Below are 21286 nucleotides of genomic sequence, written 5' to 3'. Positions count from 1 at the left end.
AACATAAAATTGTTTTATTGTTCATTTTCAAACTGCCTTTCAATACACATATGTTGTACATGTACACTGTGAATTGGAAGCATCTTTAAAAGTGACTTAATTCTAATGCAAAAGTGACTGTGCTTAAGAATTAGGTACCGGGCAATGAGGAACTGATGAGATAGATGACTGCCAGTGTCTTCATTGCCTAACAAGGTACACTGGAGCTAAGATAAGGGTGTGGGAAAGGAAAAGTATGCAGATGAAATGGCTGCACACAGATGAGGGATAACAACGCGTAAGGAACTGTCATGTGGCCCTTTACAGTCCAGCATACAGTCTGTCATAAAAAGCATCAAGAGCCCGGCTGAGTGAACCTTGAGGGGTGGGGAGTGTTTAAAACAATATACTTTAAGAGTGAGAGAAAAATCTCCAGCATGCTTCAACTAAGTATTTGAAAAGGAGGTCCAAGATAACAGGAATATGTAACTCAAATGCAAATATCCTCTTAACCATCAATATCTATTTGAAGCCTAAATAGAACAGTACTTCAGTTACTGAAAGCACCAACTAAAGTAGTTTGCTCCTCAATTTCCTTAGCACTTACAACTATAGCAAGCACATAAGGGATGGGATTCCTTATTTGGGAGTAGACACTCAAACTGAGAGTAGGGGAATATATCAGATGAGAATGATTCTTTTTTTACTGAAGTCTCTTCTCTCTCTCTCTCAAAACATATACATAACATATATAAACACAGACACACACACATAGACTCTCCCACACACAGACTCCCCCCCCCACAGACCAACACACAGAACCCCCCCCACACACACACACCACACTTAAGATACAGCCCGCTTACTATATGCTATGATCCCAGCAACCCCCTTGATTTAAAGATTTCACCGTGCTAGGTCTCACTCAGCAGTCAGTTCTTTGGTCCTAGGGATTGAGCCCAGGGCACTTGGCATGTTAAGTATGTGATCTACCAGAACATGCTCCCGGCCTCTATCACTTCTTGAAGCCCTGAGCTCTGAAACAATGTATGAATTCATCATCATCCACTAATAGCTAGCCAGCACTTAAGCAGACTAAAAACAAAGTTTGTTTTCAAATCCCCTTCCATCCCTGCTGTAAGTCCAGCATCAAAGAGACAGAAGCAGAACTACCAGACATCCTGGAAGAACATAGCTCAAAGAACAAAAACAACCCAAAAAGAAACCCAGTAACTTCTAATATCAAAGAAAGATTTAATTATTTTGTGTTCAAGCCTGGTGAACACAAAACACCCAGGAGGCACGGATTCCAGCTTGGGTAGAGTTTAAGGCTAGCCTAGGAAAAATTAGTGAAATGGCTCTAAAATAGAAATAGTAAAGGGAAGAACATGGATGTACACCAAAGGAAGGGGACTTGCATAGATCCGGCCCTAGCCTCAACAAAATTAGTGAATCCTATTACTATTACTAAGTGAAACTGTAAGATATTCTGGGAACGATCTCTATTATACAAACACGTTTAAAAAGCCTAATTCAAACATACCTTTTTGTAAACTGTGGCACAGCTGAACCATCTGTCTTCACATAGTAATCTGGGCTATTTAGAAGATTAACTGGGACTCTTCCAAAGGGGCATGACTAGAAATGATTTGAAAGATTAAGTAACAAACTGGGACACATAAAGAATTCACTACCATCGCCTTCTTCAAAGTGGACTGAAAACAACTCACCCGTTTAGTTTTGTTAGTTTGCTTTAAGGGATTTCGATGACTTACTTCCGCATCTTTTGGAGGCATGTTCTCCCTGAACAGAAAGAAAATAGCTGTGATTTTTTTTCAGAGAATACTATGCTAACTGTTATCACACCAGTGTGACAATACAAAGATAACCAAGTGAAGAGCTGAATGTGTTCCTTACCCATATAAAATCCTGGCTGCAGCAGCCTGTACTTTGGGATCGCAGCTGCTCTTCCTACTCTGTAAATTCCCAAGTGAACTGGAGAATGATTCTTGGGCAGTTAGTACTGTAGATGCTGTAAAAATTTCACAACTAGGATTAAGTTTACAAAGAAAGAGTAATCTTTTTTTTTTTTTTTTTTTTTGGTTCTTTTTTTCGGAGCTGGGGACCGAACCCAGGGCCTTGCGCTTCCTAGGTAAGCACTCTACCACTGAGCTAAATCCCCAGCCCCTAGAAAGAGTAATCTTACACGCAGGAATATTTTTAAAGACATGGGGGAATATAGAAGCTTCTTTCCAGCTGTCCCTTTAAATCCTCTCCACACATATAACTGTCCCCAGGGTAAAAGTATGTCCTTCACTAAAAGCAAAAGGCCACCTCTTTACTTTGACCAAGTCATTTTAAGGAGTTACCAACACAAGGTTGGCGCAGTAAGGATCTTTGTTTCTGAACAGCTTACCTCCTATACACCTACTTAACTGTAGGCTTTTAAGCATTATACCTAAATCATGTTTTCCTTTCAAGTATCCCGAAACTGAGTTCTACCCCTCCAGCAAAGCACAGCACATGATAACCACCTGATAAACTCTTTTTGTCCTCCTCTGAGAGCAGCTGCTTTTTCTGGAGGTGTAGGTTACGGATGGCAGTCTCCAGCATCTGCAGCGGCACTGCCCCCGTCTCTACAGCTTTATGAAGAAGCTGTTCGCTTTTCTTAAGATTGCCTAAGAGAGGGAAAACAACTGTTATTTGATGCAGGACCCTTTGCCCACTATTCCCAGCTCATTGATTCATTAAGACCTAGTGGAAAGATTAGACTGCTTCACACTACTGCATAAGCAAATACACAATTTCTCACTTATCACACAGAGTTAAGTCCTCTTTCCCAATTCCTGCTCACCACTGAAAACCATTTAGAAGTTTAATAAACTAGTGCATACACACACACACACACACACACACACACACACACACACACTACAGCAATTAGAAGCATCTTGAGTACTCTCCATATTAAAGCAAACATTTGTTATAATATACTATTCATAATAACATTTAGTCATCAAGAGTGAAAATTTGCTAAAAACTTTTCTAGCAAAAGGATTTATTAAAAAAAAAAAGTTAGAGGGCTAACATCTGCTGTTAAATTAATCTATGCCACTGCCAAAATACAAAATAACTAATACAAAAGTTTATTCAACCAGACGTTATCAAATTTCCTTTCAAATACAAGCTGGATCTTTAATAGTTGGTAAATGTTCAATGTGTACATCACGTAGCACACAGGATGATATCAGCAGTCACGGAATTCACGGGCTACAATGCTATACATGGCACTTAGGGTATAAAGAATATCATGTAAGAAAGACACTTCAATACCTAACCACAGGAAAAGACTTTCTGAATAGAGTCCTACTTGCTCAGAAAATGAGAGCCGAACTGGCAAGCAACATTAGAAAGCTTCTGTACAACAAAGGAAATAGCTAATCAAGTAGAGAACATGGGTGTTCTTTGCCAGCTATGCATCTAATAGAGGCCTAATATCTAAAATATACAAAGAACTTAAAAAACTAAGAAACGAGAAAATAACCAAATCAATAAATAAGATAATGAAAAGATAGTCATGAAGGAAGAAATACAAGTGGTCAATAAATACATGAAAAAATGTTTAACTTCACTAGGGAAAGAAAAATGCAAATCAAACTACATTAAGAATCCATTTTACTCCAGTCAGAATGGGAGTCATTAAAAAAAAAACAAATATAAAAAACAAACAATAATGCTGGATCAAATGTGGACAAGAGAGAAATTGTAAGCATCACTAATGAAAATACAGACTAGTCCAACCTCTGTGGAAATCAGTACCAAGGTTTCTCAACACACCAGCAACAGAGGAAAGAGATGAACCTCCTCTGCCTCTCCCACATGTTTGTTTACTCAAAGGACTGCAGTGCAACGTACCACAGGGACCCCTCACCCCAGTGTTTACTGCAGCACTGCAGAGCTGGAGAGAAGGCTCAGTAGTTAAGAGCACTTGCTGTTCTTGTAGAGGACCAGGATTTGGTTCACAGCACCCGCATGGCAGCTCACAACCATTTACCAACTCCAGGGGCCAATGCCTGCTTCTGACCCATGTGGGTGCCAGGTATGTATGTACATGGTTTAAGTACATACATGCAGGCAAAATACTCATAGACATAAAAGAAGAAACTATTTACAACAGCTAAGTTATGATGCCAATATAGATATCACAACAGAGAAATGGATGACAAAAATGTGGTACATACACACAATGAAATCATTTTCAGCCATGAGGAATAAAGTAGTGACTTTTGCAGGAACATGGATACAACTACAGACAATCACATTAAGCAAATTAAGCTAACCTTAGATAGATGTCTTTTTTTTTTTTTTTTTTTTTTTTCCGGAGCTGGGGGCCGAACCCAGGGCCTTGAGCTTCCTAGGCAAGCACTCTACCACTGAGCTAAATCCCCAACCCCGATAAATGTCTTTTTTCCTCTTTTATGGTCCTATATTTTGTACAGTAACACAAAATCATATATCCATATCTACATCTACCTATATCTGTACACATATACACATACACACACATATATGCAAGTAGAGGTGAAACTGTCTAGGGCAGCCAAGGAGATTAAAGAGGGGAAGGGAGGGCAGAAAGAACTGAGGGCAGGAGATATGCTCAACATCCCACATATGCCCATAAGAAAACCTTTAAAAACAAGAGATAACCTCTTACTCACAATTTACAAATTTTAAAGAATATATGTTAAAGATTAAATCCCTATGTTTACTGAGAATAGTGACTTAGAGAAGCACCAGTAATTTAGGGTCTTATTAACTCAGGTCAAAAGTCCATTAGAGAATCAGATACAGAACCTGGGAAGCCCTTTCCCTATACATGCACACGGGAATCAGGCCACAGGCCTCGTGAAGCTGAGGTAGCTCCTAGCACTCTATCCACCCACCCTGTTCAAAACAGTCACAATTTTGATCTGGTGGCCGCTGCCAAACTTCAGTGATGTAGTTGTTTTTATAGTCAGCTCAATTTATTTGTTCTAAGATGTAAGAATTATAGTTACTACTGAAAGGCCACAGGGTCTTTAAGGCCTGACCAGATCTGCCATAAGAAGCAAGAAAGCATCAGTTTTTCTAGGAAGGAAATGTATGCTTTACACGGACACAGCTGACTACATATTTAACTTACTGGCTTAGGAATCCCATAGGTAAACTCCGAATTCTCAAACCATGTCTGTGTTACACAGTATTTCCCTACCTCAATTCTGGGGAGCAGCCTGCAAACCTTACTTTAGGTACTGTCAGAGGGCCGCTGCTAGCTGTGCTGATGCTCAACTGCAGTACACGAAATCAGAATAGCAGCACCAGTAAGCAGAGGAGAAAAAGACTTGGCCAGAGGATACGCTGAGGGCTACACAGGGTAGAAACATCTCAGGGAAGATGTCCTGCCCTCAGTCAAAAGACAGACTGACGGATGACACGAGCGAGGGGACAGTCCTTGTAGTGGTGTGTGAGGTCAGCAGCTCAGTGTCACAGCATTATCTTAATACGCTCAGTGCTAGGAAGCCACAGCCTTGACTGACTAAGTGCTAGCTAAAATGTCTTATCATCTATTCCACAAAAACTCAACGGACACAAACATTCCTTCAGATGGATCCTGAGTGAAGGACAGAGACACAGTGTGTGTACTTGCTCCCACAGAACGGTCCTTCTGAGGATAAAGACAGCCCAGAGAACAGTTTACACTTACACCATGGAGCTCTCCACTCCACGTGCTCATCTGATCCCCTGCAATATTTCTGCTTTAATATTTCACTTCAAATCTGTGATTCCATATTAATGCTACAGTAATGTGCTTTCACTCAAAATGTAAACGTGATATTTTCAGATTACCTTGAGACAGTTCAAACTGTGCGAAAGAGACATGCACGAAAGCAAACTTCTTGCAGTTCTCTCGGGCCATTTGGAAGTAGTCGTGAGCATCGTCAGGTTCTTGAATACTGCAACAGGAGACTAGACTCAGACTCAAAAACCAAGAGCTCTCATAACAAATACACTTGGTAACTTCCCTTTTTAAAGATGTAGACTATTCTTTATGTACCATTATAGGAAATGTCCAAACTTAACTCTGAGGGATCTATGTCCACAGAAAAGAATTTACATTAAGAACAAAAGTACTAGTTCAGACACGTCTCTCTAAATTGGTTGCATGTTTACTATGGGCTGAGCACATCTAGATTTTTTTTGTTTGTTTAAAGGCAAAAGTCCCATTTAAATCAAGTGCAGCCCTGCCCTAAGAGAAAAGGCCCACAGAGCCATAGCACATCTCACTGACGCTGCCTTCACCCATCAGTGTTTCTGAGACCCACTGTCCTATGGAATTCCCAGAGCCACAGGAGCCAGGCATTCCTCAGATCACACAAGAGATCATTTGGATCGCTTGGTTTCCCATTACTATCTGAGGCTGAGCAGAAACACTAGAACAGGGACCAGAGCAGGAACATGGAGATAAATGAAGACACTTGGAGACACTGTTGGGAAAATAGCCAGAGTCCATGCTACGCTTGATGTGGCTTTAAGGGCACCAATCATTTATAATTTATGGAAGTTAAACCTGACCAGTTTTTACAGGCCACAGCGAGTGAGTGGGTCAAACCAACGAGTCCGCTGTCTTCTGCCTGTTGTCCTGTACACAGTCACACTCTCTCCTTGGTCATCTTCCCCTTCCACCGTTTACACTAAACAAGGGAACACTCAATCTTTCAAGGGAATTACATATCTCAGTTAATGTTTCAGCATATCATTTTCATACTGTAAATCATTTTGTAAGAGAGAATTACTGCTATCCCAGGATGTTGGGATTTGGCTCCCCTGTGCATTTGGAAATCAATAAACTATTACTGGAAATACCAAAAAAAAAAAAAAAAAAAAAGTACTAGTTTAGACAATATAACAACGTTTTTACCTTGTCCCTCTGTAATATAGTACATATACAGTTGGTTACATGAAGTTCAATGCTAATACTCACGCCTTTAATTCTGCAAGTCTCACTTGTATTCGAGCAAAGCTCTCATTCTGGCCATATTTATCTGGAGGAAGTGCTTCAATGGCTTGACTATACCGACCAATCAGCTTATTTAAAAGAGCATCGTTTAGAGGTGGGCTGTTTTTCTCTAGTTTCAGCAAGAAATTCAACCAGTTCTCTGGTGTGTTCTCAACCATCATAATTTGGTTAACAGTTTCTGAGTTATATGAATAAGGAGAAAAAAAAATCACAACTGAGAAATAGACAACAAAAACAAATGACATTTTTCTCACAATGATAGTTAGGCATTTACAATACTGTCAATGTACACCAGGCACCTGTATTATCATTTTAATTGTGTTCATGATTTATTTTATCATTTTATGCTTACATGTATGTCTGTGCACCATGTATATGCCTGATGGTCCTGGAAGCCAGATCTTGAGATATCTTTTTAGGAAAGTCTGAACTATGAAACTATAAAGACAGAGTTGTGAACTACAATATGGGTGCTAGGAATTGAACTTGGGTCCTCTTCCAGCTCTCTAACTGGTGCGCCATCTTTCCAGCTCTCTAACTGGTGCGCCATCTTTCCAGCTCTCTAACTGGTGCGTCATCTTCCCAGCTCTCTAACTGCTGCGCCATCTTTCCAGCTCTCTAACTGCTGCGCCATCTTTCCAGCTCTCTAACTGGTGCGCCATCTTTCCAGCTCTCTAACTGCTGTGCCATCTTTCCAGCTCTCTAACTGGTGCGCCATCTTCCCAGGTCTCTAACTGCTGCGCCATCTTTCCAGCTCTCTAACTGGTGCGCCATCTTCCCAGCTCTCTAACTGCTGCGCCATCTTTCCAGCTCTAACTGCTGCGCCATCTTTCCAGCTCTCTAACTGCTGCGCCATCTTCCCAGCTCTCTAACTGCTGCGCCATCTTTCCAGCTCTCTAACTGGGGTGCCATCTTTCCAGCTCTCTAACTGGGGTGCCATCTTTCCAGCTCTCTAACTGCTGCGCCATCTTTCCAGCTCTCTAACTGGTGCGCCATCTTCCCAGCTCTCTAACTGCTGCGCCATCTTTCCAGCTCTCTAACTGGGGTGCCATCTTTCCAGGTCTTCTCTCACTATTTCTGACTAAGCGTCCACACTGGAAAATTCTCCATCAATCATCTAATTCACTAGCATTTCAGAAGTGTTATGTTTCTGGCTGGACAGAACTTTTACTGGGTAATAGTAATAATAATGTCCAACATTACTTCCATATACTTAAAATACAACCAAAGAAATACAAAGGTACAAAATAAATATGGCCTTTTCTTTTCCAAGTTACCTACATTTCTCTTAAATACATTGCTAAATTCCTGGTCTCACCAATCCATGTCTTCAGAACCTACAGGGCTTCTTATGGGTGTCAGCTTTCTTGCTGTGAAATTCCATCATACATAGCAAAAGCAAGAATAAACTTCAAGCTAGGCATGGGGTTGCACACCTTTAATCCTAGCACTGGGGAGACAGAGGCAGGTGGATCTCAGTGAGTTTGAAATTGGCAGTTCCAGGACAGCTGGGGCTAGGGCTACATAGAGAACCCTTATCTCAAAACAGACAAACAAAACCACACCACAACAGAAAAGAATAAACTTCAGATGATTCGGTCAAGCCCCGCTTAGCTAAGTGTGATCCTGAACCTCTAACTCTCTTCCTTGACAACCACGTCTGGTTTGCCTAGTGTGCACAGCAGTGGGCTACGTCCTGAAAACGTGATTTTCACCTGGTAATGCATGTACTTAGTGCTGACTAAGTAAGTGCAATATTTTTAAAGAGCAAAATTGGAGCACCAGCCTTCTACTTAGGCTATCTTTTATTAGTTTATCACTTTTATTAGGTAAGTATTTATAGTGATCTGAAGAAGCTATTACTCCATTTTCTGCTTTCTAGCAGAGCAGCTCATTCCTGACGTTTGATTGTTCACTCTAAATTTAATCTGGTTGAATACTAACATCGTAATTTTTTCAGTTTTGTTTTGGTTGTTTTTTTTTTTTTTTGTTTTTGTTTTTGTTTTTTGAGACATGGTTTCTCTCTGCAACCTTGACTATCCTAGAACTCGCTCTGTAGATCAGGCTGGCTTGAAACTCAGAAATATGCCTGCCTTCGCTTCCCGAGTGCTAAGATCAATGGTGTGCACCACCACTACTAACTGGTTTAATTTTTCAGTATTATTTCTACTAATTTCCTAACAAATTAGTTTGTGAAATACCTAAAAAACAAATTTGTGATTTGGAGATATTTCAGGCCTCTGGGAGCCAGGCTCACCAGTGAACAGAGGTCTCTTCATCTGTAATAGCTTTTTACCTAAGGAAATGTTTTAGCAGGAATACAGGTATATAAAACAGGTATACAAATTGGATATTTATTGACAATATCACAAATCAACTTATTTTAAAATAATTCTTTGTCACACATAATTTTATTACTTATTAAGAATAAAAGCAAGCATGTACACTAATGAGATGGATGTAGTCATTTTTGGCTGAATATCTGAAATGCGTGGTACAGAGCATCTTAATCGGTATTTTGATTCTATTATCAGCAATGTGAGAATGCAGGTGACCATAGATACGGAGTGCAAATGGGACAAATATGCTGATGGCAGTTTTGGAAACGCGTGGAGGGGTTGGGGATTAGCTCAGTGGTAGAGCGCTTGCCTAGGAAGCGTAAGGCCCTGGGTTCGGTCCCCAGCTCCGAAAAAAAGAACCAAAAAAAAAAAAAAAAAAAAAAAAGAAAGAAAAAAGAAACGTTTGGAAATTCTAATCCCAAGAATAAATTCATTTAACAATATTTAATGAAATTCAAGTCAGTAAACCTCCAATGTTTAAAATTAATGATTCTAATACATTACATTCCAAAGATAAAATAATTTGATACATGTAGGAATCACAGGTAAATGTTTAAAAATCTTGTTTCTTCTTCATTAAACTATTGCCTTTCTGTAAAAGAAAGAACGTATGTCCAGTAAAGATCTGACAATTTACAATACACAATCATCTCAAATGGAACCCAAGGTTTTGCAGGCACTGAGTGGTGAGACACTGAACACAGTGTAAAGTGCCCACGCTGTGTGCCTGGAACCATGACTGAGTGTGAGACTCGGCTAAGCACAGGCAGAAGCGCCTTGGGTTTGTTGCACATTCGCTTTTGAGTTAAACTTCATTAGCACCTCAGACACTGCTGTCAATTTTTCCTGACCCACCACTCATGTAGTTAGTGGGGTTTTTACCCACAGTTTAAAAAGATGGAGCACACAGCATCTGCTTTATCCACGCTGGCCATTTAAATGACATCAACCATTTAAAACCTAAGAAAAGACTTACAAAACTAGTGTGTTACACTATGAGGATTTTCACTCATTTAGTATTCCACAACTTCATATCAGACTTCAATCTAAGCACCAGACATAACAAAACTGGAAACTGACCTCATGGAAATGACATTCTAGTGGAGAACAGATCAATAACAAATACACAAAAGCATGAAGTGAACCCAGGCTGTGCAAACAATACAGAAAAGAAGATGGGAGGCACACCCCCATCTCAGTAACTGTCAGAAAGTAGTTTATCAGGGAAGGCCATGAAGAGAAACATTTACAAAGACCTTAGAGGTAAGTGAATACCTATTTGGGACTAATAGAGACCTCTAGCTAGAACAGGGTAAGACAGGAAGGAAGGGTGCAGCTACAGGACTAATAGGAGGATACTTCAAGTTTAGTATTTGGTGTTGAGATTAATCTAATTTTAGAGAACTGGAGTGGTGGCTCAGCAGGTTAAGAGTACATTTTTGCTCTCACAGAGGACCCAGGTTCCATTCTCAATGCCTACAAGATGGCTCACAGCCATCCGTAACTCCAGTCCCAGGGGATCCCATGCCCTCTTCAGACCTCCAAGGGCACCAAGCATGAAAGTGGTACATACATATACATGCAGGTAAAACATTCACATGCAAAATAAAATGAATAATTACAATAGCTTCAGTAAGACGGGTGAGCCTTCCTTGGTTCACAGCACGAAAGGAACAGCCAAAACAAAAAAAACAAAAAACCCCACGTGTGTGTGAACAGCACGAAAAGTAGCCAACAAAGCTAGCTGGCAGTAACAAGAGTTCAGAGAACTACCTGTGAGCAAGCCAGCGAACAACCAGTGGACGACCAGCGAACGACAAGTCTTTTTTGTTGTTGTTTCGAGTTTTTGAGACAGGGTCTTAGTGTGCTTCCCACACTGGCCACAAACTTGAGATCTTTCTGCCTCAGATTCAAAAGTTTGTCGTGTGTGTGTGTGTGCGCGTGTGTGTGTGTGTGTGTGTGTGTGTGTAGCAAAAATGTTTGTAATGTTTCCAGACAAAAGAAGTTAAAGTATGGAGTATAATCTAAAGGATAACCATCAATCACTGAGGAAAACAAAAACAACTACACTAGGCAAGCAACACAAGGTGGTTAGTACTTCTCCGCTTTACCTTACAGGCTCTAAAAGTTTTTTTCGATCTTTTTAAGAAAAGAAAAACTCACCTGTGGGGTCAACACAGACTTTGATCGAGTTTAGCTCATCAGTAAGGTCTTCATTTATCTTATTTTTAATGTCTCTCACTTTGTTCATGATGGAATCAATTGTCAAATTTCTGCCAATTAACTCTTCAGCCTCCATCTCTAAACTGCAACTCGTCTTCAGAATGAGGAAGACAGACCGTCAGTTTTGTAAACCTATCTAAATGCAATTGTTACTAGGTTAGGTGTTAGTGGTGCACCAAAATCAAACCAGAACAACAAAACCCACAAGGACATAGCTCGTAACTTACCAGAATAGTTTCAAGGAACCAAAACACATCTATCCTTCCCAGTATAAAGTAACATTGAGGTTACACTGTGTGAACCTGGGAGATAACTGCCCACATGAAAATCTGTTGTCCACTTTTGTGTTTTTAAAGGTGTTAAGAAGCCTAGGATGGCCTTGATCTCTCTATATCTGCAGCTGGTCATGTTTCATTGTCCAAGCACTAGGTGTACATATATATACCACTACATCCAGCTGATGCCTTTTAAAACACGACTTCTCACTGAATGTCTTCCTTTCACTTTTTTTCTAGAATTTTTTTTCCTCTGGGCAGTCAGTAGATTTCATCATTTAAAAAGAAAAAGGAGAGGAGAGCTCTGTTTTCTTGGATTCTGGTAGTGATTGAGAAGACATATAGAATCCGTTTGGTAATGAGAATAAGTTGTCCCTTTGGTCGCCTACTCTGTCAGAGTAAATACTGACATTGAGAGCATTCTGCATCCTTCTATTGATAACTGACTTTCAGCAGTTTGTCCCCGACGAAAACCATTATTTGTGCTTTTAACATTCTAATGCAAGGTTCTAGGTACTGTCACAGTACTTGCGCACATACTCCGGTCATCTGCATGAATGTGTTTGTTACTGGTCAACTCTCTGCAGTCTTTCTGTTACTCTTGGCTGCGATTCTCCACAACGCAGTAACTCAGCCATAGCCGCTGTGGGGTGTTACAATAAAAATAGGCCGAAAGGAGAGCAGCAAGGGGTTTCCCACCTCCTCCCAGAGCACAGCCACCACGGGGGGCAGGTCCTGAGAGTTGCACAACTAGTTCCGGCCGGCACTCCACACCCGCTTCAGGGCCCTGCTCCCCACCCCCATCAGCCCCGGGCCCACAGGCCATACCCGCCCGCCTGGCCTGGGGCCCCTGTTCGCCGCCGCCCTCGCTCCCCAGCAGCCTCCTGCCGGCTGCAGCCTCTCTGCAACGCCCGCTCCGCTGTACCCACCTCAGAAATCCAGGCTGCAGACAAAACAGCGGTACCGCATCCCCTCTCCGGAAACACGTTTGAATTTCCCCGCTGCCCTCACCGCCACCTCCCATTGGTTACGGCTCGTCACGTGGCAGCGCGGGTCCTGATTGGCTCCTTGCGCCGCACCGCCTTCTGCGTACCGGCCCCACGCACCCACTTCCAGCGTCCTTGGGAATTACCGACGCCTGCTGAGTGGGCTAGTCTTTTAGCTCGCCCGGCTGGCTTGCCACGGTCCGGCCGGGAGTCAGGATCTTTTTCTTTGGTGCTCCCTCGCTGAACTTTCCGCTACTCTCCAGGGAACCCTGGCTTCATCTTCAACCCAAGACGCGCTTTCCTTTGTTAGAATTCTGGTCCCCCCCCCCTTCCTGGTCCGGACTTCCTGACTGAGCTCCTCTCTCCGAGCCCCCCTCCCCACCCCCCTGATGCTGTCTCCCTTGCTAGCTCAGCTGTTCTTAGGAGAAAATCTTCTCTAGGCTTCCTCACTGGTACCCAGTTACCCTAGCGGACTGTGTGGTCCAGGGGAACGGTTTCATGTGCGGAAAAAGAAGAGCAGATGTTGTTTTGTTTTGGTTTGCACTTGATGCTCGGTTTTGCTTTGTGTAAGAAGCTACAGCTGTAGCTTCATCTTCAATCAGTAAAAGATGCACTCTGTTACAAATTGCTGATATCCAAATCCCTGGATACTCTTTAAATAGCCGTTGTCTTTACACAAACCTATGCTCTGTTCTTGTATACATTTATTTTCTTTTGATGGGGGAGGGGAGCTTGCTGGTTTTTGTTTTCTTTTCGAGTCAGGGTCTCACTGTGTGTGCATCCATTGCCACAGAACTGACTCCCTTTGCAGAACAGGCTGAGATTAAGGCATATGCTTTAATCTCCCAGCATCTTGAATACATTAAAATTGGTCGTCTAAACATTGGTAATGCTCAATTCAATACAGATGTGATATAAATAGATGTTAAACAGAGTTGCTTAAGGAATATTAACAAGTTGTTCTATGTAGACAGGAAAAACTTTTTTTTTTTTTGTCTACAGTTGATTAAACCCATGAATGTAGATCCCACAGAGACAGAAGATTTAATACAAAGTTAGTCCTTAAACTAAGGCCTTTTTGGTCAAGCATAAAAGCTGAAAAGCAAACCTTTAAAAGATCAGACTGTCTTCATGAAATTTAACTATAGACTAGAACTCGGCTCAATAATGTTTACAGAAATACAAGAAGACTTAGCAGGGTCGTCTTTACACTCTTATCTAGTTGAAAAAAATCACCAGTCTTTGAAAAAGGGAAAGTGTAACTGTTACGTTGGGGGTGGGGGGAGCATCAATTAAAACAGACCAGAAGTAACACAAGATGACATATTTGGCTATTTAGGATGTTAAAATAGTAATTTGTGCTGTGTTTTATGCATTCCAAAAACTTAGAGGGAAGTCTATAAGCACGTTGAGGAATTCAGAGTGTGAAAAAAAAACTAAAATAGATGTATAGACATGAATTATGCACGGTAAACAATAGAAATTACATTATGTGGGGTAAGCAGTCAATTTGTGGGGCAAAGAAAAAAATCACTAGGCTTGAAAACACAATTTGAAAGCTGAAGGGCCGGAGAGATGGTTCAGCAATTGAAAGCACTTCTGGCTTTTGCGGAAGCCCCACATCAGATGCTCCCAATCTCTGGTAACTCCAGCTCCAGCAGGAATCTGGTACATCTGAGATATCCGAACTCAGGTGCATTTACCACAGATGCACACACACACACCTACAAATAGTAAAAGGAAGTCTTTATTTTAGAATGTATAAAATTAAACACAGAGGGATAAAAAGTGAGCAAAAGCATTGGCAGATTGTGAAGCAAAGTGGTCTAATATACATACAACTGGAAATGAGGGGAAACTGGAAAAAAAAGGGGGGGCAGTTAGGTCACCTGTGATCAAAGCTACAAACCAACAACAGACTGAAGGCATAGAGAATACCTCCAAAATTTACAAGCGTTATAGAGACCTAATTAAATTGTTTAAAACTGGTTATGAGGAGGAAAATCTTCAGAACAGCCGAAGGATAAAAGACAGCTACCAGTGGGAAGACAACCATGAAGACGACAGCAGACTTCCTGTCAGAAATGATGCAAAATCTATTTCAGAATACTGTAAAGAAAAAAAGGGGGGGGGGAAGGTAGCCCAGACAAATTCTACATCCACCAAAAGTGTTTTTCATATGAGGAAAAACCAAAGATGAAAAGATAGAAAGGGTGATTAATCACAAGTCGTGCTAGAATATAAGTTACGGTTAAGAAAGCTCTTCTGATAGAGTAATTCTGAATCTACAATGAGTATGCACACAGAAATAATGTATGTGATCCAAAACATACATCTACAGTGTTATTAAAAGTCTAAAGAAATCACTGGAAACAAAAGAAGAATGACAAGTAAAAACTAACAAGCAAACAAAAAGTTCTTGCTTCTGGTGAGCAAAAGAGTGGAGGTGAAAAACAGGTAATCGGTACAAAGATGGATTCAAAATGGAAGCAAAAACAAAGGGGAAAACCCATAATCAGAACGGTAGATTGAAATCCAACTATATTGGTAATTTCATTAAATGTATATAATCAAAAAAAAATCTCAGGGAATAAAAAAGCAGGTCCCAATTCACTACCTACAAGAAACCCACTTCAGAAATTTTGTTATTTTTATTTCATTGTGTTTTAAAATGGCTGTCTGTCTCTGTTGGTCTCAAACCCCTGGGCTGAAGCAATCCTCCTGCACCAGCTTCCATAGTAGCTGGAACTAGTGGCCCAGCTATCTGACTCAAATATAAAGACACAAATCAGAGAAAAAAAGAAAGATTGAAAAGAAAGATCTCATGCTGAAATGCTACAGCCAAGAGGTCTAACCCAGCAGAGGTCTCAAAGATAGAGACCTCTTAATAGCCTTCAATAGACTTAGTAGTTCGTCTTCTTTAAGTCTATGCCCTGGATCCAGAGGTGAGCGTGCCTGCAGGACATTGATCAAATGCTCTGAAGCCTAGCTGCAGATTCTGTATCACAAATCTTCATTTACTTATAAAAAAAAAAGACATCATTCTCTGATGGATACAAGTTTTTTTTTAAAGCATGTTTCATTTCACAAAGGCAGGCCCAGACAGCTCCAGCTGAAATGTCCCTGCCAAAACTTCAGAGTGGAGACATGGGATGTAATTTGAATAGTCAATCTGCCTTGTATCGAAGCATGTTAATTGCCCAGCTTCACCCATGCATTATGCTTTCACCCAGACCCCACAGTTTGTCTGGAGAGAACTGAAAGTAAAACAAGAAAGGAAAAGGGAAATAACTTTTGAGCAGGGAGAAGATGTCCCTTTCTGGATTTCTTAAAATGCCGCACATCTCGAGTGAACCAGATAGACTTGTATCTTCATGGTAAGAGTATGGACTTGCCGTCTCTGTTGCCAGAACAGAATTCCAGAGAATGTGCAGCCTAAACATAGATACATTTTTCTCAGCTGGACTCCGGAAACCTAAGGGGATACAACAGGGATAGTCCTTGGGAAGACTTTTCCCTAAGTAATGAAGGTGGTGTCGTTCCCCTGGCTGCTCGAGGTGTTTCTGTTGCTGTTTGTTTGTTTCCTGTGTGGGAGCAGAGACAAATCATCTGTGGTAGCTCTTCCTATAAGGACACTAATCCTCTTGGATTAGAACTCCACCCCTATGACTTCATTCCATCTTCAGTACCTCTTTATAGGCCTTACTGCTGAATGTAATCACATCGTGGATGGTGTTTTGGAAAGACATAATTCAGTCCAGCAGGAATTACGTCTAGGGAGAATGGAAGAATTAGCCTACTGTTTGCAAGCAGACTGTCCCTCAGCAGTGTTTATTACTTCCGAATTTGTTTGCAATGCTGGGAATCAAATCCCAGGGCCTTGTGTAGGCTAAGCCAGAGCTCCACCATGGAGCTGCGTGCCATCCCTACGGGATGGATTGTTAGTCACTCTGCCCAAGCCTATGACAAGAATCCTAGATGGAAATGATTAAAGGAAGGGTTTACTTTGGCTCACAATTGCAGGGCAAGGGAGTCAGGGCAACAGGAACCTGAGGCAGCTGGTTTGACCACACCCATTGTCAGGAAGCAGAGAGAAAGAGATAATGGTGCAACTTTCTTTGTCCCATCCATTCAGTCCAGGAACCCAGCCCAGAGAATGGTGCCACCTACATTTGGGTTGTCTCACCTTGACCAGAGCAATCTAGCATCTCCCTCAAAGCTTGTCCCCTAGGTGATTCTACATCCTGACTAATTGGTGATTATCAGGAGAGTAAGATTTAGCATTTAATGGATATGTGCTGTGAAGACACCCTGGAGGATTTGAGGCTGGGGTGGAACAATTAATAAAGCAACACCAGACAGTGCAAAATGCCCTCTGCTTCCTGTTTTCATGACATTTCAAGTCCTCTCTTTCCCTTTATTTTACAGTAAAGATTAAGCTCAAGGCATCACCCATAACCACGGAGCCACACACCCAAACGCATTGTCTCCTCTTTGTTCCTAAGCGTATACTGTTATTCTCATGATGCTTCTTCAGTGCACCCCCATTTATTTTAGTGCGGAGTTGATGCTGAGACTCACAGATACTAGGCAAATGCTCTACCACTCGCTTGCACATTTCTTATGTCATTTTGTTTAAACACATCGGTCCCTCCTTGACAGACAACATGCTAACACCTTCACAATTTATCTCTTCACATTTACTTTACTCTGTCCTCCCTCAAATGGCCCTCTCAAGTATTTATCAGATTCTTAAAGTCTTTGATGTCTTTCCTGTTGTTATATCTATTCGCTCTGTCTCTCTCTTAAGCCATAATTGTATATGCTTGGGTGTGCGAGTACATGTGTATGTGAGTGTGGTGTGTGTGTGTGTGTGTGTGTTTGTGGTATAGGTCTGAGGTCAACCTCAAATGCTTGTCTTGAGCCAGATTTTATCAATTGTCCTCGTACTTGCCAATTAGGCTAAACTGGCTAGCTAGCCAGCACCTGGGATTCCCAGTTTCTACCTCTCCAAGAGTTCAGATTACAAGTGCAGGCCACCACACCCAGCTTTTGTATGTGGGTGCTGAAGACAGAACTCAGGTCCTTAGGCTTGCAAGAAAGTACCTTATGAGATAAGCTATTTCCCTAGTCTCTTGAGCCACATCCTACACCTCCACTACTACAGAGAATAGTGATAGCTTGACATAGTCCTGTTCATTCTCTAGCACCTAGCACTTCTGCAGCTATTCCTCAGATCTTTACTTTCGTGTCTTTCTTCAAATATGTCAAGACATTTGACTGTAGGTCTTGAAAGGGTCTCAGAGGCTTGGCTTCAAGCCTTGATGCTTGTCACATCACTAGGGTTTTTCTTTCTTTGTTTGTTTGTTTTTTGTCTTTGTTTTTCTTTCTTGGATTCCCCAGCCACAATCTATATAAAAGTATTGAACTATGCCAGAAGGACATGTTGCAGAATAAACTTTCTTAGATTCTTAGCAGTTGGAAAAGCATAGTAAAAAGCAGACTCACTCTGGGAACTCACCACTCAGAGTGTGAGGTCCTTTATGGCATTTTACAGCAGGAAGACAGAAGTGGAGAATTCTGTCCCGTGCACATGTGCTGAGTGAAGAGAGTGCAAGGGCAGAGTGCAACGGTTTAACTGGACTAAGCCATAGGTTAAATATCCCTGGCTCACCAATGAGGAACCATAGATATCAATTCTGTAATACACTTTTGAAAGAGGTGAATATACAAAACAGACATGATTGAAAGAAGGGTTTTATATGCAGATGTTATATGCAATAAACCGTTCATATTTAAATGACATATCTTGATAATCTTTTACATTAGATAAAATTACAAAGAGCTGACAATATCAACCATCCTTCTCCAGATCTTTCTTGGGCCGTGGACCCTTCCTCCCATTCACACATCTTCCCACCTGTGCCCTAGGAACACTTGGATCTGATAAGACCACATCAGCTGCCATTTTGCACAATTTAATACAGATGGAGTCATAAAAGAAGGACTGATTTTGACTGACTTCATGCTGATTTTGAGATTCATTCTTGGGGTTGTACGTATTGATGTCCACTCCATTTTATTGCTAATACTATTTCACTTTATGACAAAAACACAGCTTGCTAATCCATTTCTGTTTCTGTGATTGTCCACATGTGAGCTCTTTTCCATATAAAACTGCTAAGAGAATTCACCTACAGCTATTGGTATGGAGAATAGTTGACTTTCTCTGGAGCAAATACCCAGGAAGAGAGAAGCTCCATCATATGGAGAGTACAGTTTGAGGTTGTGTTTTCTAAAGTTATTCAATCGTACATCCCTTTAGCCGGCCTTGTGTGGCAGCTCCAATCTCTCCAAATCCATTCCTTCGCTTGGTGTGGGTGCTGTTTTCAGTTTTAGGGTTTGGGTTATGTTCTTCTGTATTTCTGGAATCCCCTAGATATTTTCACAAGTGTTCGTATGAAAGAATGCATACTTCCTACATAATACTGTGCTCATTTTCAACAGCTTACTCTACTGTTCCTTGGATCACACTGGGTCCAAAATCATCTCTACTCTCCTGTTGCATCCCCTGTTATTAAGATTCTGTTATAGCACAGGATATATATATATATATATGTATATATATATATATATATATATGTGTGTGTGTGTGTGTGTGTGTGTGTGTGTATGTGTGTGTGTGTGTGTGTGTGTGAGAGAGAGAGAGAGAGAGAGAGAGAGAGAGAGAAGTTATCACAGGATAACCTTTGGTGTGAGATACAGGCAAATAGAAATTGAATTTCCACAAGCCTTTGGAAAGGCAGCAGTGGCTCGACAGCCAGTCTGGAAAAGGGAATCCTTCGACCAAGAAAAAGAGACTGCTGAACCCACACTGATGACTGCAGCAGTGCCCTAGTTTTTCCCTGGCATAAGCAGGTGTTTAGATAGTCACACATGTTGTGCAAGCACTTGACCTCTGATCAACATTCCAAGTCCAAGGTAGCCCTTCTCAAGTCTTCAAACCAACTTTGATTTACTTTCTCCTCCCTTCCTAGCTTCTAGCTCACGGGCTACCTCTGTTCCTCGAGCACAGTGGGATGTTTTCTGGCCCAAGGGGCCCTTTCATTTTGTTGCAATTTCTGCCCAAATACTCATCCAGAGATCTTTAGATATGTAGGCATTGCCCTTAGTTCAAGTTTTAGGTTCAAATATTGTCTTTTCTTTTAAAAATTTATTTTATCTTAAATTATATATACTTTTAGGAGGGTTGCATGTGCATGAAGGTGCTCACAGTAACATATCCCCCTGGAGCTGGTGTTAAAGGCCATTGTGAGCCTTGTCCCAGCATGGACGTTCTCTACCATCCACCTGTCCATACCCCACCACCCTGTGTCATGTCTTTAATGAGATTTTTTTTTCTTTTTTTCGGAACTGGGGACCAAACCCAGGGCCTTGCGCTTGCTAGGTAAGCGCTCTACCACTGAGCTAAATCCCCAACCCCCTTTAATGAGATCTTATGTAACTGCAAGCCCTCCATGATTTTCTCAGTTCTTCCTCACATCTCTATGCTTATCTGTTCACAGAGTTTTAAACTATCTATAGTAATACTGTTCATTCATTTGTGTTTACTGCTTCTTTGCCCTAACACAAGTACTTTGAACATGAGGTCTTTATTCTTCTTTGTCCCAGGATATTTGATCAAACTGTAAACCCTGAGATTGTGTTGTTTTCTGAAAACAAACAAACAAACAAACAAACCTATTTCTAGTTGTAGTACGGCTCACCTGTAGCACACACTTCTAATCCCTCTGGCTGGAATATAGACATGCCTTTAGTACACACCTCTCATTATAAATAATGAAGGTAGAGTTAGTTTGTAGAAGGAAGTCCCGTGCTTGAAAGTGATGTCTAATTGAGGGGCAGCCGAAGTGACGAATCAGAGAAAGATTTGACAGAATAGGATACGCCCAACTCTCACAAGAATAGAGATGAAAGGGAAGCTACTTGAGGTGCAGTGCAGAAAGAGGAAGGAGGCAGTTTTCCTGGGAGAGTTTTACAGAGGCAGGCTGAAGAGAGAACAAGCTAGACAGACAGAAAGGTAGAATGATCCAGAGAGTGAGAAGGAGCCAGAAGATTAGAACTGATGGTCAAAATTAGTATAGAGGCCAAACAGAGCAATTCAGAGAAATTGAGGGAAGCCAGACTGAATCAGTCAGCTTGGAGAGGAGTTCGAGCCTGCAGAGCTGAGTTGAATCGGCCAGTTCTCAGAAAGAACTAGAAAGGGTCAGCTTAATTCAGCAGTGAATCTCAGAGGCCGGAAACATTCTAGTCCTGGATTAGACTCTACGAAGGCCAAAAGCTTTCAGGACTAGGCCTAGGTTAACAGCAGAGGCAGTAAGCCTCAGAGACAACAATTACTGAAGGAGACTAAAAGTTACTTCCTCA

General features: G+C 41.4%; 1 protein-coding gene across 17 annotated transcripts in view; it reads right to left on the bottom strand.

Annotated features, from left to right (window-relative positions):
* The window catches only part of Ttk (Ttk protein kinase), a 38261-nt gene extending 25388 nt beyond the window's left edge, over positions 1-12873 (bottom strand). For 3 of the 17 annotated variants that reach the window (XM_087562224.1, XM_087562227.1, XM_087562233.1), the window contains exons 1-9: positions 12803-12873; positions 12414-12516; positions 11539-11734; positions 7001-7214; positions 5866-5972; positions 2514-2657; positions 1897-2011; positions 1710-1782; positions 1523-1617 (exon numbers count right to left, since the gene is read on the bottom strand). In XM_087562224.1, coding sequence (XP_087418350.1) covers positions 1523-1617; positions 1710-1782; positions 1897-2011; positions 2514-2657; positions 5866-5972; positions 7001-7214; positions 11539-11674 — 884 coding nt within the window. In that variant the 5' untranslated portion in view covers positions 11675-11734; positions 12414-12516; positions 12803-12873. 17 annotated transcript variants of the gene reach the window in all.
* Positions 12874-21286: the final 8413 nt, after the last annotated feature.

The sequence above is a fragment of the Rattus norvegicus genome, chromosome 8, assembly GCF_021556685.1.
Source record: "Rattus norvegicus strain SHRSP/BbbUtx chromosome 8, alternate assembly SHRSP_T2T, whole genome shotgun sequence".
In the NCBI taxonomy this organism is placed as follows: domain Eukaryota; kingdom Metazoa; phylum Chordata; class Mammalia; order Rodentia; family Muridae; genus Rattus; species Rattus norvegicus.
Note: the sequence above shows the minus strand (reverse complement) of the source record. Positions and strands in the feature narration are given on the sequence as shown.